The following is a 17,500-nucleotide window of genomic DNA, read 5'->3' as shown; positions in this document are numbered from 1 at the left end:
TCAAATTAGATCTACTTTGTTTTCATCACACAGCATTCATCCAATCAAATTGCAGGACAACCAACGAAGAAGACATGTCCAAACCACACGCCAGTGAACAAAAAAATGATACCTAAAATAATTTCGTTTGGGTATAAAAATTACGAGGTGGTCACAAAACGGTTTGCAGTATGCAACACATGCGGTTCGAAAATGACTGATGGAGAGGCAACAACTTCCAACTTCGTCCGGCATTTGAAGTTGCACAAAGAACGGTAAGTTTTGAATGTAAGATAACGTTTATTGGCTAAGTAACGTGACTTTTATTTGCTGTGTAGTTAAATCAGTGAGGCTGTAAACTCACTGCTAACGTTATAACGTTATTGCAAACACGGGAATCTGTTGCAGTTCACTACCTTATTCATACTTTTTGTTCAGTGATTTTTTTTAAGCAGGGTTACGTTAGTCAATATATCACACGTAACGTTAGACGGCGGTCAGCAGCACCGCGTATTTTAGCCACCTAAAAAAAGACAAAAATAGTCAAATAAAGGTCAGTTAAAATGTATACTATATTATGAATATGTGTACCGTTTTAGCTAGCTTTCTGACATACTGTTGGTTGTTTACCTCAGTGGTCCCCAACCACCGGGCCGCGGCCCGGTACTGGTCCGTGGATCGATTGGTATCGGGCCGCACAAGAAATATATATATTTTTTTTTTCTTTTTTTAATTAAATCAACACAAAAAACACAAGATACACTTACAAGTAGTGCACCAACCCAAAACAACTCTCTCCCCCCTTTTGTTCTGGGCATTGAACATGAAGACTCTTCCTTCACTGTTCCGAGTGGCCATGAGAGTCTTGGCAGTGCCTGCCTCCAGTGCTCCAGTGGAGCGAGTTTTCAGCCATGGTGGCATCATACTACGCCCCCATCGTGCACAAATGACTGACAGACTCTTGGCTAATTTGGTCTTTTGCAAATGCAATGCAGCATAGGGCCCTGACATATAAAAAGTACAACTTTTTTGTTATGTTCACGTATATGTCATGTTTTTTCAATGTTAACACTTTTGTACAAATAAGTACATTTGCACTTTATTTTTTAATGTGTTTGTTCTGTAAAGGAATGAGTTAATGTTTAAAATGACTGGTTAATAGTGCTATTATAAAGTGCAATGTCAGCACAATTTTCTTTCCTGCAATTTAAAATGCACTTGTTTTAATAAATAAATACAGCGTTTGAAAAGCATACACAATCTGTGTTAATATATTAGTCTGTGGTTAAAAGGACTTGAAAGGACTCGAAACTCAAAATGCAGGACTTAGGACTTGACTTGAGACTTTCCAGTCTTGACTTTGGACTTGACTCGGGGCTTGCCTGTCTTGACTCGGGACTTGACTCGGACTTGAGGGCAAAGACTTGAGACTTACTTGTGACTTGCAAAACAATGACTTGGTCCCACCTCTGCTAATTAGTCTATGCAGTAACATATTGTGTCATTTATACACCTATTAGTTTGTACACATTATAAAGGACAAGCTGTAAAAATTATTTTTTTATCTACTTGTCCATTTACTGTTAATATCTGCTTACTTTCTCTTTCAACATGTTCTATCTACACTTCTGTTAAAATGTAATAATCACTTATTCTTCTCTTCTTTGATACTTTACATTAGTTTTGGATGATACCACACATTTAGGTAGCGATCTGATACCTAGTAGATACAGGATCACACATTGGTCATATGCAAAGTCTTCAAACATAATACAAATTTTAAAAAAAACGAAAGAAGATGTTGTGATGCCAAAAAATATGGATGTAATCATAGTAGTATCGACTAGATACGCTCCTGTACTTGGTATCATTACAGTGGATGTCAGGTGTAGATCCACCCATGGCGTTTGTTTACATTCAGGAACGGTGACATATTGTGTCCTCCTACGGTGTTTAATTACCGTATTTTCCGCACTATTAGCCGCACCTAAAAACCACAAATTTACTCAAAAGCTGACAGTGCGGCTTATAACCCGGTGCGCTTTATATATGGATTAATATTAAGATTCATTTTCATAAAGTTTCGGTCTCGCAACTACGGTAAACAGCCGCCATCTTTTTTCCCCGTAGAAGCGGAAGTGCTTCTTCTTCTACGCAAGCAACCGCCAAGGTAAGCACCCGCCCCCATAGAACAGGAAGCGCTTCTTCTTCTACTGTAAGCAACCACCCGCCCGCGTAGTAGAAGAAGAAGAGGCGCGCGGATATTACGTTTCATTTCCTTTGTGTGTTTACATCTGTAAAGACCACAAAATGGCTCCTACTAAGCGACAGGTTTCCGGTTCAAGAAAAGACGCAATCTCTCCATCCGCACACGGACTACTATTTCACAGCAACTGCCTAAAGACTTTCAAGAAAAGCTGGCTACTTTCCGTGCATATTGTAAAAACAAGATAGCTGAAAAAAAGATCCGGCCAGAGAACATTATCAACATGGACGAGGTTCCACTGACTTTTGATATTCCTGTAAACCGCACTGTGGATACAACGGGAGCACGTACGGTGAATATTCGCACCACAGGGAATGAGAAGTCATCCTTCACTGTGGTTCTAGCTTGCCATGCTAATGGCCAGAAACTTCCACCCATGGTGATATTCAAAAGGAAGACCTTGCCAAAAGAGACCTTTCCAGCCGGCGTCATCATAAAAGCTAACTCGAAGGGATGGATGGATGAAGAAAAGATGAGCGAGTGGTTAAGGTAAGTTTACGCGAAGAGGCCGGGTGGCTTTTTTCACGCAGCTCCGTCCATGTTGATATACGACTCCATGCGCGCCCACATCACGCTGGTTTTTAATATATTATTAAAGTTTGACTGACCTATCTGACTGTTTTTTTGACATTCCTTTAGCGCAGTTAGATGCGGCTTATAACACGGGGCGGCTTATAGGTGGACAAAGTTTTGAAATATGCCGTTCATTGAAGGCGCGGCTTATAACCCAGGGCGCCTTATGGTGCGGAAAATACGGTAAGCATGTTTATGTCATGTCTGTGTAATCATGTTTTGTTTTAAGTCATGTTTTGTTTAGTTATTGGACTCTTTAGTTTCTGTCTTTTCACTCCCTTGTCTTGTTTCCATGATTACCCCATTAGTTTCACCTGTTCCACGTTTGGACTCATTGTGCACTCTTGATTGTCACCATAGCAACCCATTAGTTTTCACCTGTCACGTCACGCACCTGTTTCACGTCTCGAGTCACGCACCTGTTTTCGTTAATCACGTCCGTAGTATTTAAGTTCAGTGTTTTTCAGTTTGTCTTTCTGACGACCTCACACCACATTTATGCTTCTGTACACTCTTCATCCTCTAAGATCTTGCTTCGTGTCCCTTGTCAAAGTAAGTTTTTGTTCCATGTTTATAGTCTTTTTGTTTTTCATAGTTTGTTCTCCGCCACTGTGCGTGCTTTTCGTTTGTACTTTTTTTTTTGATAATAATAAATAAATCATGTACCTTAATTCCCGTCTCGCCCGTGCCAACTTTCCGTTGCATCCCGGAAAAGCAAACACCCAAGACCAAGTCATGACAGTTTAGCTATTCTAGTGATAATGATACTTGTAAGAAACTCGCTTTATTTGTCGCCATGGAGATGAGGGTTAGTAATTGGGAAGTAGCTAAAACACTGTCAACTGCGGATGAATATTAGCCGCTAGCTAGCTACCCATGTCTTAAAGCACCTCTTCCTGAGGGTGTTTCAGTGTTATAACTCCACCTTTGTCTTTACTTTTTAGGCCAAAATGCGTCCGTTCTCCCTTTTCTGTCTACATACTGTGTCTACTTGTAAGTACTCGGTGTGTGTGCACTGCCGAACATGCTCCTTTGCTCGTAAAACCAGCAGTGTTACGACGACGCGGGGATGGTGGGGGACTGGTACTTTTTAGAGGCGGTATAGTACCGAATACGATTCATTAGTATCGCGGCACTATACTAATATCGGTATACCGTACAACCCTACTATTGGAGTGTTGAGTATTGGATGATGTTTGGATAGTTTTACAAAATATTGTGAAATGAGTCAATTAATAACCTATTTATTACGAATAGGACTGGAATGGACTTATGCTGTCTTTAAGTTGAAGTGGAGTGTTGTTGTTTTTTGGCGACACAATAATTACACTAGAATCGCGACGCAGAAAGCTGAACAATGGGGACACGTTTGTTACTGGATACTTTCTAATACCGCCTTGGAGACTATATGTGTAACTATAGTTATTTGAAACTTGTTTATGTTGACAAATGTGCAATATTGTTCGCTAATTATTACGTATGTCTCCCTGGCGGAACAAGTTCGGGGCCAGGGGCCGGGCCCTTCAAACCCCCGACAAGAAGTTCATCATAACATGATTGTAGGACGTACACATGCTTACTGGGTTCAGCACCACGGAGAGCAGCTGTGAGGTCCTTCAAAGGGACATGGAGTCAGTTCAGCACCATGGACAGCGAACATTTGAACTGCGGTATTACAAGCATGAGAGCGCAGCAGTAGCTTATATATGAAGTGCTATGAAGTTGATTAAAGTACAAACACAATTTCAACATGAATTTAGGCCGACTCATCACTAGTTGAAGTGGTTCTAACATATCACTGGAGCAACATATACTGTAAGTCCACATACTGTACGTGCAGCTCTTTTACTGGTGTGACTAGAAATAACCTGAGACAGGGCCCTCCTGAAGCCCCGCCCCTGGTATGTCTAGCTTGTATGCTATTGTGTGCTTAGCTGTAGTGTAGCATGTTTACCTTTTGTAAATGACTTGACTGAAATGTATTATTTTGAGTTGTTTTTTTAATTTAAAAAACGTATTTTAATGTTTAGTTTTTTATAATTAAAATAAAAATTAAAAAAAATATATATATATATATATTTTTTTTATTTATTTATTTATTTTTCCTTTTTTCCTTTTTTAAATTATTATATATATATTTTTTTCAACTATTTTTACGTTTTGTAAATTACTGTAGTGAAATTGGAGGACATTTAGATGTTAACTGGCTGTCCGTACTGCAGGACTGCTTGTATCGCACATGATATCACACACAAGTAAACATACTGCAGGACTGCTCGTATCGCACATGATATCACACACAAGAAAACGATTCTTAATCGATTAAAAAAAAATCTAAAATTGATGAATGAAAAAAAATGTAAATAAATATATAAATATTTCAATATATATATATATATATATTACATATATATGTATATATATTTTAAAATATATATATTAAAATATATATATATATATATATATTGTATTTATTTAAAAATTGTATATAAATATATACATAATAAAGTACATATATGTATTATTATTATTATATATTATATATGTATATATATATATATATATATATATATATATATATATATATATATATATATATATATATATATATTAAATATATATGTATATATATTTTAAAATATATATATTAAAATATATATATTGTATTTATTTAAAAATTGTATATAAATATATAAATAATAAAGTACATATATGTATTATATACATACATATATATATGTACATACATATATATATATGTATATATATATATATATATATATATGTACATACATATATATATATATATATATATATATATATATATATATATACATATATACATATATACATATATTTTATTTTTATTTATTTTTTTATTATTATTATTTTTATTTTTTTATTTTTTTTACACAATTTGTCCTGTCCAGCCACTCAGACAAATCATATAGTTGATGTAGATTATCTATATGTGCTGTACAAATGTACTTTTGAAAAAGAGAAGTGTTGGATACTTCTCCTGTTGCCTTATTTGTATTTGACTTTATTAAATGTTTGGGTAGAATTTTATTCAACAAAACCAGTTTTCTTTTAAGTAATATAGAAATTGATGAGAACTGTTCGTGTATTTTATGGAGAAATGTAGTTAATCATACAACTTGCACGCAACGTTGTTAAAAAAAACGTGTTGATTTTGAATCAAGAATCGGTTCTGAATGGAATCGTTACCCTCAGGAATCGAATCATGTGGTCCCCAAAGATTCACAGCCCTAATAATTACACCATGGCCGCTACAATGTTGTGTTTTTTTTCCCTTCCTTTCTAGGTTACGCAATACTGCAGGCAATCATGGAGAGAGCCGGGCAAAACGGCTGGCAGGTAAGCAAACACACACACACACACACACCTGGAAACAGGCCAACATAAACACAATACCATGCAGCATGTTTTTATAAAAACCATTTCAACGCAGGTGAGCGCAATCTGCGTGGAGAGTTTCAACGAGGCCGGGTACCGCCGACTCCTGGAAGACCTGGATCGACGTCAGGAGAGGAAGTTTGTGATCGACCTGGAACTGGAGCGGCTGCAGAGCATGCTGGAGCAGGTACTCCTTTCTCGGTTTTCATTCCTGCCGCTTTACACGTAAAAAAACATAATACGTGCAAATGTATATATTTGCTATTTGGTATCATTTTCAGTATCGTTTCATCCGCTAAATTAGAACTAAACGCGTTAAATTATTTTGTCGCCGTCAGAGGTGGGTGGAGTTGCCAAAAATGATACTTGAGTACTCAAAAAGTAGTCTTCCAAATATTTACTTGAGTATGAACTGATAAGTAACTTCAAATGTATTTAGTAGCTACTTTTTATTTTTTTTTTATTTTTTTTTTTTTCTATTTTTTATTTTTTATTTTTTATTTTTTATTTTTTATTTTTTTTTTTAATTTATTTATTTATTTTTTATTTTTTTAGTAGCTACTTTTTAAATACATAGTTGTCACGTTCAAACACTGAGGACATCTATTAAACAAGACAAAAGGCAAGGAATCAAACAGAGACAGAATTCAATTTGGACTCAATATTGAGGAGAGACATGGCCACTGCACTCTCTGTACAGTCCTGCACCACGCTCTGACGAAGAAGGTTTTCGTCTCCTCATTTATTCAGATGTTCAATGTTCACGCACCAACACATGTCACAGCAGGAATGGGAAGTATGTAAAACAGTCATTGTTTTCGGTCGCTTTTGAAGTCCAAGAAGAGGATGTCTCGGGCTTGGGCTCTTCCTGGATCCAGCTGGGGCAGGTGTTGGAGGACAAATGGATAACCCCTCCCGTCTCCTGACCACAGCAACTTCAAGAGGGCAGCGGGTCGTAAATAGCGTTGACCTCGGTTACCAAATAGTTAGAAGAAAGTTTGTGAAATACTTCAAAGAGAGTTCCTCTGGAAGTTGAGCAGATCCTGCCATCTGTCCGTGTTGAAATCACAGCGGCGTTTCACGAGCCTTCTTCCTCTTGTTAGGCCTCGAAAGACAGCATTCATAATACAACGTTTCTTTTGTGATAACTTACAAACAATTATTCCAACAATAGTTGTTATATCTTGTTTCTTTGTCACATTTCTGAGTCTTCATTGCAAGACTCTGCAGCATCGCGTGGACATCGGGGGCAGTACCTCTGGATTGGCAGACCGGGGTGGTGGTTCCTCTCTTTAAAAAGGGGAACCGGAGGGTGTGTTCTAACTATCGTGGGATCACACTCCTCAGCCTTCCCGGTAAGGTCTATTCAGGTGTACTGGAGAGGAGGCTACGCCGGATAGTCGAACCTCGGATTCAGGAGGAACAGTGTGGTTTTCGTCCTGGTCGTGGAACTGTGGACCAGCTCTATACTCTCGGCAGGGTCCTTGAGGGTGCATGGGAGTTTGCCCAACCAGTCTACATGTGCTTTGTGGACTTGGAGAAGGCATTCGACCGTGTCCCTCGGGAAGTCCTGTGGGGAGTGCTCAGAGAGTATGGGGTTTCGGACTGTCTGATTGTGGCGGTCCGCTCCCTGTATGATCAGTGTCAGAGCTTGGTCCGCATTGCCGGCAGTAAGTCGGACACGTTTCCAGTGAGGGTTGGACTCCGCCAAGGCTGCCCTTTGTCACCCATTCTGTTCATAACTTTTATGGACAGAATTTCTAGGCGCAGTCAAGGCGTTGAGGGGATCCGGTTTGGTGGCTGCAGGATTAGGTCTCTGCTTTTTGCAGATGATTTGGTCCTGATGGCTTCATCTGGCCAGGATCTTCAGCTCTCACTGGATCGGTTCGCAGCCGAGTGTGAAGCGACTGGGATGAGAATCAGCACCTCCAAGTCCGAGTCCATGGTTCTCGCCCGGAAAAGGGTGGAGTGCCATCTCCGGGTTGGGGAGGAGATCTTGCCCCAAGTGGAGGAGTTCAAGTACCTCGGAGTCTTGTTCACGAGTGAGGGAAGAGTGGATCGTGAGATCGACAGGCGGGTCGGTGCGGCGTCTTCAGTAATGCGGACGCTGTATCGGTCCGTTGTGGTGAAGAAGGAGCTGAGCCGGAAGGCAAAGCTCTCAATTTACCGGTCGATCTACGTTCCCATCCTCACCTATGGTCATGAGCTTTGGGTTATGACCGAAAGGACAAGATCACGGGTACAAGCGGCCCAAATGAGTTTCCTCCGCCGGGTGGCGGGGCTCTCCCTTAGAGATAGGGTGAGAAGCTCTGTCATCCGGGGGGAGCTCAAAGTAAAGCCGCTGCTCCTCCACATGGAGAGGAGCCAGATGAGGTGGTTCGGGCATCTGGTCAGGATGCCACCCGAGCGCCTCCCTAAGGAGGTGTTTAGGGCATGTCCGACCGGTAGGAGGCCACGAGGAAGACCCAGGACACGTTGGGAAGACTATGTCTCCCGGCTGGCCTGGGAACGCCTCGGGATCCCCCGGGAGGAGCTGGACGAAGTGGCTGGGGAGAGGGAAGTCTGGGCTTCCCTGCTTAGGCTGCTGCCCCCGCGACCCGACCTCGGATAAGCGGAAGAAGATGGATGGATGGATGGATGGCATTGCAAGTGTGGCAATTAAGTTGCAATCACAGTTGCAAGTTCAAGACGTTGGATGGCAGTAGTGTATAGTTATTGGTGTGTTTTTGTTTTTTCGTTGCGCCCTAAAAAGTGTTAATACTGTAAGTATTGCGCCTATTACGCACCAGCTGTTTGATTGTAACGTGCATCTTGGTTGTGGTTTTCATCAACACATTCGGAGGTGTTGAAATCGCCATGTAAAATTGCTAATGCTAATCAGTAGCAAAGCCAATGTATATTATTAGCATCAAGCTAGCGCGTTTTTTTGAAAAGTGGGGCCTTCCTTGTCTTACGTTGGGTACATTTCTGAGTCAATTTCTTTGTTGGCGTTAATAATTGATTTTACGTGAATCGGTGCCCGAAAGTACGAGATTCTGTAGTCGTCCCTACTGATAAAAATATAATGGACAAATTCCCTCAACGTTGACACTGCCCCCTGTGGCGTGCAGCGGTAGTGCTGTTTCTTTGTTATCACAATTATGTTATTTGGTTGTTTTGCACTAAAATATATTCATGGACAACAAATTCCATCCATTTTCTACCGTTTGTCCCTTTCGGGGTCGCGGGGGGTGCGGTGCTGGAGCCTATATCAGCTGCATTCGGGCGGAAGGCGGGGTACACCCTGGACAAGTCGCCACCTCATCGCAGCAAATATTTTCGAAACTTTATACGAAAATTAGCTTGAGGTCTTCAAAAGAGGGTCGTGAACTTTTTGGTTTATTAGACTTCTTTCTTTTTTTTAATTTTTAATACATTTCCAAACATTTCGAAAGAAACATTTTCACCTTGCCATTATGGGGTATTTTGTGTGGAATTTTGAGGACAAAAATGAACTTATTCCATTCCGTAATAAGGCCGTAACACAAATGTGTACAAAGTAAAGCGCTGTAAAAATACTTTCCGGATACGGTGTAGTACGTCGGAAAAGTACCTGTAACCTGACACAAATACGCAATATTCATAAATAAATAAAAAAATAGTAGACATATAGTTTGTTCAGCAATATCATTTTATAATTTTAGACTTAGACTAACTTTATTGATCCACAAGGGAATTTTGTTCCTTTCCTTCACCTCTGTGCTGGCAATAATAGATTACAAACAATGATTAGATTACAATCATGACGCAGAATAATGCGGACACGTTTGTTACTGGATACTTTCTAATACTGCCTTGGAGACTACATGTGTGTGTAAAATGCAACTATAATTATTTGATGCTTGTTTATGTTGACAAATGTGCAATATTGTTCGCTGATTATTACGTATGTCTCACTAGCGCAGGGGTCGGCGACCTTTACCAGTCAAAGAGCCATTTTGACCGGTTTCACAAATTACAGAAAACAATGGGAGCCGCAAAAAATTTTGGAAATTTTAAATGAAATAACACTGCATACAAAGTTTGTTTTTTTTGCTTTGTGCTATGTATAAACCAGGGGTCTCAGACACGCTGCCCACACCTTTATGTGGAATTTGAACACACAACATAAACACAACAGGACAAATACCCAGAATCCCATGCAGCCCTAACTCTTCCGGGATACATTATACACCCTCCGCTACCAAACCCCGCCCACCTCAACCGACGCACAGAGGGGGGGGTAGCAGGGGTGTATAATGTAGCCCGGAAGAGTCAGGGCTGCATGGGATTCTGGGTGTTTGTTCTGTTGTGTTTATGTTGTGTTAAGGTGCAGATGTTCTCCCGAAATGTCTTTGTCATTCTTGTTTGGTTTTGGTTCAAAGTGTGGCGCATTATTAATAAGTGTCATGTCTGTGTAATCATGTTTTGTTTTAAGTCATGTTTTGTTTAGTTATAGGACTCTTTAGTTTCTGTCTTTTCACTCCCTTGTCTTGTTTCCATGATTACCCCATTAGTTTCACCTGTTCCACGTTTGGACTCATTGTGCACTCTTGTCACCATAGTAACCCATTAGTTTTCACCTGTCACGTCACGCACCTGTTTCACGTCTTGAGTCACGCACCTGTTTTCGTTGATCATGTCTGTAGTATTTAAGTTCATTGTTTTCAGTTTGTCTTTCTGACGACCTCACCACATTTATGCTCCGTCCATTCTTCCCATGTCCATTCTTCATGCAACTATTTTTGTCCAAGCCAAGTAAGTTTTTGTTCCATGTTTATAGTCTTTTTGTTTTTCATAGTTTGTTCTCCGCCACTGTGCGTGCTTTTCATTTGTACTTTTTTTGCTATAGTCTTTTGGTTTCATAGTTTATTCTCCGCCACTGTGCGCGCTTTCATTTATTCCTTTTTTTTTTGATAATAATAAATAAATCATGTACCTTCATTCCCGTCTCGCCCGAGCCAACTTTCCGTTGCATCCCGGAAAAGCACACACCCAAGACCAAGTCATGACACTTTCAGGCGCATTTTTTCTGTCTTTTTTTTTTTTTAATGTGTTTGTTTTTTTTGTAGACGTGTGCTGCGCGTTCGACAACGTCGCACACATGTCGGCGAGCACAACCGCCTGAACGCGCAGTAAATAAATGAGTGTTTCCATGGCCACGGTCAGCGCAGCGCGTTCAAATTTGCAACACCCCGTTCACTCTGTCATCCATCATCACTCTCATCCTCTTTGACACACACAGAACCACAAGGCGGCTGACAACACTACAATGCAGGATACATATTGAAAATGTTACACACACACACACACACACACACACACATTTGAAATGCATGCACCGACTGAAACACACACTCCAGTGGCCCCATCCCAGACTGACAGACTGCATCATAATTGGCCACTGTGGTGAGTGAGGAGCCAGACGGCGACACACACACACACACACACACACACATTAGTGTTTACAACACACACTAACTGGTGTCACAGTGAGCTCTACAGTGTCTGTTTTGGCCGGCGTCCCTTTGAGGAGACACACACACACTACTCCGTTTGTCTGCGTCTGCCAGCTGCGCTCAGTGTGTGTGTGTGTGTGTGTGTGTGTGTATGTGGGTGTGTAAGCTTTTTTATTAGGGCAATCAAAAACAATGCAATAACGGCGGCAAAAATTCATTACATTCATCAAATTCACATTTTTAGACGGGATTATGTCGTGATTTGCTTCCAGAGTTACCCCGCCATGCAATAATTGTGCAGCTTTTTTTCGGAAAGTTGTGGGAAACTGTTGCGCTGTTTTGAGTCATTATTTTTCTTTCTTTTTTTTAATGAATTTTCTCAATGTTTTTTTTTAAGTGTTCCTCGTAACCTTGACATAAAAACAATATTATAATTAAAGCTGCAAGCAGCATTGGTCGGGCCCGCGTATTTGGCAGGTGCTAGTCCTAAATGTCCCAATACTTTTGTCCAGTGATAGTCATAAGTGTCCCAATACTTTTGTCTACTTTTAGTCTGAAGTGTCCCAAGACTTTTGTCTAGTGTACCTACCTTGTCTGCATTGTGTGGGCACGTTGGTGCTTCCTGCTTTTAAGCAGCCATCTTAAAAAAAACAGCAGCGCAGCGGGTCTTTGAAGGGTCATAAAATCAAAACCGGAGCAGTTAGAAAAAAAAAGCGCTTCTGTCATTGTAATCACAAGGGTTCAATCTCTCTCCTGTGTTAGTTTGAAGGCGAAACGACAAACGCGCTCAGAGGAGATAGTTTTTGAAGGAAGGTGACCGGTTTTTACAAAAAAAATTGTTTTGAAGGGGGAATAGCAAACTTCCTGTTGATTTTTGCTGGGGGTTGTCAATTTATGAAATGTAGGTCTAAGTGAGACCTACATAGAGGTTTTTTGTTTCATGTCTCTCCGACCTTCCCAGTGGGAGTTACAGGCAGTTTTGTCATTTTTTTCTTCCGAGGAGCAGTTTTTTTTTGCGTTTTATTAAAAAATTGCAGTAGAGCGCAATTTTGAGATTTGGGGTTAGGTTTTTTTTTTTAGCTCGCAATGTTTGCCAGTCCTGATGTGTGCGTTCAGTTTGGTGAGTTTTGAAGCATGTTAAGGGGGTCAAAATACAGCTCAAAGAGGCAAAAGTGACTGTTTTTAGTACTTTTTTGTCTTGAAGGGGGAATTGCCAACTTCCTGTTGATTTTTGCCCGAGGAAATTAATTAAAGAAAAGTAGGTCTAAGTGAGACCTACATGGAAGGTTTTTGTTTCATGTCTCTATGACATTCCTACTGGGAGTTAGAGGCAGACTCCCTTTGGGAGTCCTTATACAAAGGGCCATGCGGGCCCTAATAATAATAAGTACAATACTTACAGTACAAACACTTTCTAGGGCGCAACATAACACATTCAGCTTCCTGGGAGAAGCTACTTCCTACTTAGACAACATACCATAAATAGCCTACACAGTACTGCCATCTAATGTCTTGGAAAGTTTCAGAAAAATTTGGAAAAATACTGTATTGATGATTTACTTGTTTTATACTACTTAAAAGTAAACACTAGATGGCGGTAAAAGCACATTTTCAAATTACAAATAATCAAAAATTTAAATAATTTCACAGCCCAGCTTAATATTAGGGTTGCGTACCGAGTTCGGTACTTCTATAAAAACAGCTGGTGTGTAATAAATATGATACTTACAGTACAAACATGTTGTAGGGCGCAACAAAACACATTCAACTTCCTGGGAAAAAAACGTGCAATGTTTTGAGTCATTATTTTCTATTTATTTTTAATGAATTTTCTCAATGTTTTTTTTAGGTGTTCCTCGTAACCTTGACCTAAAAAAAATACAATAATAATAATAATAATAATAAGTATGATACTTACAGTACAAACACTTTGTAGGGCGCAACATAACACATTCAGCTTCCTGGGAAAAGCTACTTCCTACTTCGGCAACATACCTAAATAGCCTACACAGTACTGCCATCTAATGTCTTGGAAATTTTCAGAAAAAATTGGAAAAATACTGTATTGATTATTTACTTGTTTTATACTACTTAAAAGTAAACACTAGATGGCGGTAAAAGCACATTTTCAAATTACAAATTATTTAAAAATTTTAATAATTTCACAGCCCAACTTAATGTTAGGGTTGCGTACCGAGTTCGGTACTTCTATAAAAACAGCTGCTGTGTAATAAGTACGATACTTACTGTACAAACATGTTGTAGGGCGCAATATAACACATTCAGCTTCCTGGAAAAAAAAACGTGCAATGTTTTGAGTCATTATTTTCTATTTGTTTTTTATGAATTTTCTCAATGTTTTTTTTAGGTGTTCCTCGTAACCTTGACCTAAAAAAAAAAATTCAATAATAATAAGTATGATACTTACAGTACAAACACTTTGTAGGGCGCAACATAACACATTCAGCTTCCTGGAAAAAGCTACTTCCTACTTCGGCAACATACCATAAATAGCCTACACAGTACTGCCATCTAATGTCTTGGAAAGTTTCAGAAAAATTCAGAAAAATACTGTATTGATGATTTACTTGTTTTATACTACTTAAAAGTAAACACTAGATGGCGGTAAAAGCACATTTTCAAATTACAAATAAGCAAAAATGTCAATAATTTCACAGCCCAACTTAATATTAGGGTTGCGTACCGAGTTTGGTACTTCTATAAAAACAGCTGGTGTGTAATAAATATGATACTTACAGTACGAACATGTTGTAGGGCGCAACAAAACACATTCAACTTCCTGGAAAAAAACTTGCAATGTTTTGAGTCATTATTTTCTATTCATTTTTTTATACATTTTCTCAATGTTTTTTATAAGTGTTCCTCGTAACCTTGACCTAAAAAAAATATAAAAATAATAATAATAATAAGTACGCTGCTTACAGTACAAACACTTTGTAGGGCGCAACACAACATATTCAGCTTCCTGGAAAAAAACTTGCAATGTTTTGAGCCATTATTTTGTATTTATTTTGTATGATTTTTTTTTTATGTTTTAAGTATTCCTGGTGACCTTGACCTAGAAAAAACACAGAATTACAAAAAAATGTGAAAACAAATACTGTATTGATGATTTACTTGTTTTATACTACTTGAAAGTAAACACTAGATCGCTGTAAAAGCACATTGTCAAATTATAAATGATCAAATATTGAAATAGTTCCACAGCCCAACTTAATATTAGGATTGGGTACTGAATTCGGTACTTTTATAGAAACAGCTGGTGTGTAATAAGTACAATACTTACAGTATAAACACGTTGTGGGGCGCAACATAACACATTCAGCTTCCTGGTAAAACTAACTTGTGATGTTTAGAGTCATTATTTTCTTTCAATCAACTTGTATTTTTTTATGAATTTTCTCAATGTTTTAAGTGTTCCTGGTGACCTTGACCTAAAAAAATATTGTATTGATGATTTACTTGTTTTATTCTACTTAAAAGTAAACACTAGATGGCAGTAAAAGCACATTGCCAAATTTACAAATAATAAAAAATGAAAATAATTTGACAGCCCAACTTATTATGAGGATTGGGTACTGAGTTCGATACTTTTATATGCACCGACTGAAACAGCTGGTGTGTAATAAGTTTGATACTTACAGTATAAACACTTTGTGGTGTGCAACATAACACATCGAGCTTCCTGGGAAAAAACTTGCAATGTTTTGAGTAATTTTTTTCTATTAATGTTTTATGAATGTTCTCAATGTTTTAAGTGGTCCTGGCAACCTTGACGTAAGAAAAACACAGAATTTCTCCCAAAATTTGAAAACAAATACTGTATTGATGATTTACTTGTTTTATATTACTTAAAAGTAAACACTAGATGTCAGTAAAAGCACATTGTCAAATTACAAATAATCAAATATTAAAATAATTTGACAACCCAACTTAATATTAGGGATGAGTAATTTTATAGAAACAGCTGGTGTGTAATAAGTACGATACTTACAGTATAAACACTTTGTGGGGTGCAACATAACACATTCAGCTTCCTGAACAAAAAAATTGCAATGTTTTGAGTCAATATTTTCTATTATTTTTGTATGAATTTCCTCAATGTTTTAAGTGTTCCTGGTAACCTTGACCTAAAAAAACACAGAATTCCAAAAAATAAATTGAAAACAAATACTGTATTGATGATTTACTTGTTTTTTATTACTTAAAAGTAAACACTAGATGGCAGTAAAACCACATTGTCAAATTATGAATAATCAAATATTAAACTAATTTGACAACCCAACTTAATATTAGGGATGAGTAATTTTATAGAAACAGCTGGTGTGTAATAAGTACGATACTTACAGTATAAACACTTTGTGGGGTGCAACATAACACATTCAGCTTCCTGAACAAAAAAATTGCAATGTTTTGAGTCAATATTTTCTATTATTTTTGTATGAATTTCCTCAATGTTTTAAGTGTTCTTGGTAACCTTGACCTAAAAAAACACAGAATTCCAAAAAATTTTTTAAAACAAATACTGTATTGATGATTTACTTGTTTTTTTAATACTTAAAAGTAAACACTAGATAGCAGTAAAAGCATATTGTCAAATTATGAATAATCAAATATTAAGATAATTTGACAACCCAACTTAATATTAGGGATGGGTATAGAATTTGGTACTTTTATAGAAACAGCTGGTGTGTAATAAGTACGATACTTACAGTATAAACACTTTGTGGGGTGCAACATAACACATTCAGCTTCCTGGAAAAAGCTACTTCCTAGTTAGGCAACATACCATAAATAGCCTACACAGTACTGCCATCTAATGTCTTGGAAAGTTTCAGAAAAAAATTTAAAAATACTGTATTGATTATTTACTTGTTTTATACTACTTAAAAGTAAACACTAGATGGCGGTTAAAGCACATTGTCAAATTACAAATAAGCAAACATTTAAATAATTTCACAGCCCAACTTAATGTTAGGGTTGCATACCGAGTTTGGTACTTCTATAAAAACAGCTGGTGTGTAATGAGTACGATACTTACAGTACGAACATGTTGTAGGGTGCAACAAAACACATTCAACTTCCTGGAAAAAAACTTGCAATGTTTTGAGTCTTTATTTTCTATTTATTTTTTATAAATTTTCTCAATGTTTTTTATAAGTGTTCCTCGTAACCTTGACCTAAAAAAAATATATAAAAATAATAATAATAATAAGTACGCTGCTTACAGTACAAACACTTTGTAGGGCGCAACATAACACATTCAGCTTCCTGGGAAAAGCTACTTCCTACTTAGACAACATACCATAAATAGCCTACACAGTACTGCCATCTAATGTCTTGGAAATGTGCGATGTTTTGAGCACATTGTCGAATTACTCATAACTAAAAATAAAATGTAACAGCCTATTTTAGTATTAGTGATGTGTACCTTAATTCGGTGCTTTTATAGGCACCGACTGAATTCCGTCAGTACTACCGGGTAGTGATTAACGTACAATCAAACGGTGCCATATTTCAATACTTTTGTTGCACCTGACTGAACAGCGGTTCACGTAAATAATCACTCAAGCAGCACTGAGAGCTGACTCAGCCAAACCCCCTCGAAGCAACGTTGCAATTTTCAGCACCATCAAAGCAAGTAGGCTCGGTAGAAAACGGTAGAAAACCCTCAAACTAAAGTAAAGTAAAGCTCCACTCTTCCGATAATGTGCTAGCTTGATGCTAACTTACATTGGGTTTGCCATAGACTGGCTACTGTTAGCAT

At 38.1% G+C, this 17,500-nt stretch overlaps 1 protein-coding gene across 4 annotated transcripts in view; it reads left to right on the top strand.

The window, feature by feature from the left end:
* The window catches only part of gria4a (glutamate receptor, ionotropic, AMPA 4a), a 417,233-nt gene that overhangs the window by 189,371 nt on the left and 210,362 nt on the right, over positions 1–17,500 (top strand). For all 4 annotated transcript variants that reach the window (XM_061925858.1, XM_061925861.1, XM_061925860.1 and 1 more), the window contains exons 4-5: positions 6,144–6,196; positions 6,291–6,422. In XM_061925858.1, the coding sequence (XP_061781842.1) occupies positions 6,144–6,196; positions 6,291–6,422 (185 nt within the window). The remainder of the gene's footprint in view (positions 1–6,143; positions 6,197–6,290; positions 6,423–17,500) is intronic.

The sequence above is a fragment of the Nerophis lumbriciformis genome, linkage group LG30 (genome assembly GCF_033978685.3).
Source record: "Nerophis lumbriciformis linkage group LG30, RoL_Nlum_v2.1, whole genome shotgun sequence".
In the NCBI taxonomy this organism is placed as follows: Eukaryota; Metazoa; Chordata; class Actinopteri; order Syngnathiformes; family Syngnathidae; genus Nerophis; species Nerophis lumbriciformis.
This window is presented reverse-complemented; position numbering and strand designations above follow the sequence as displayed.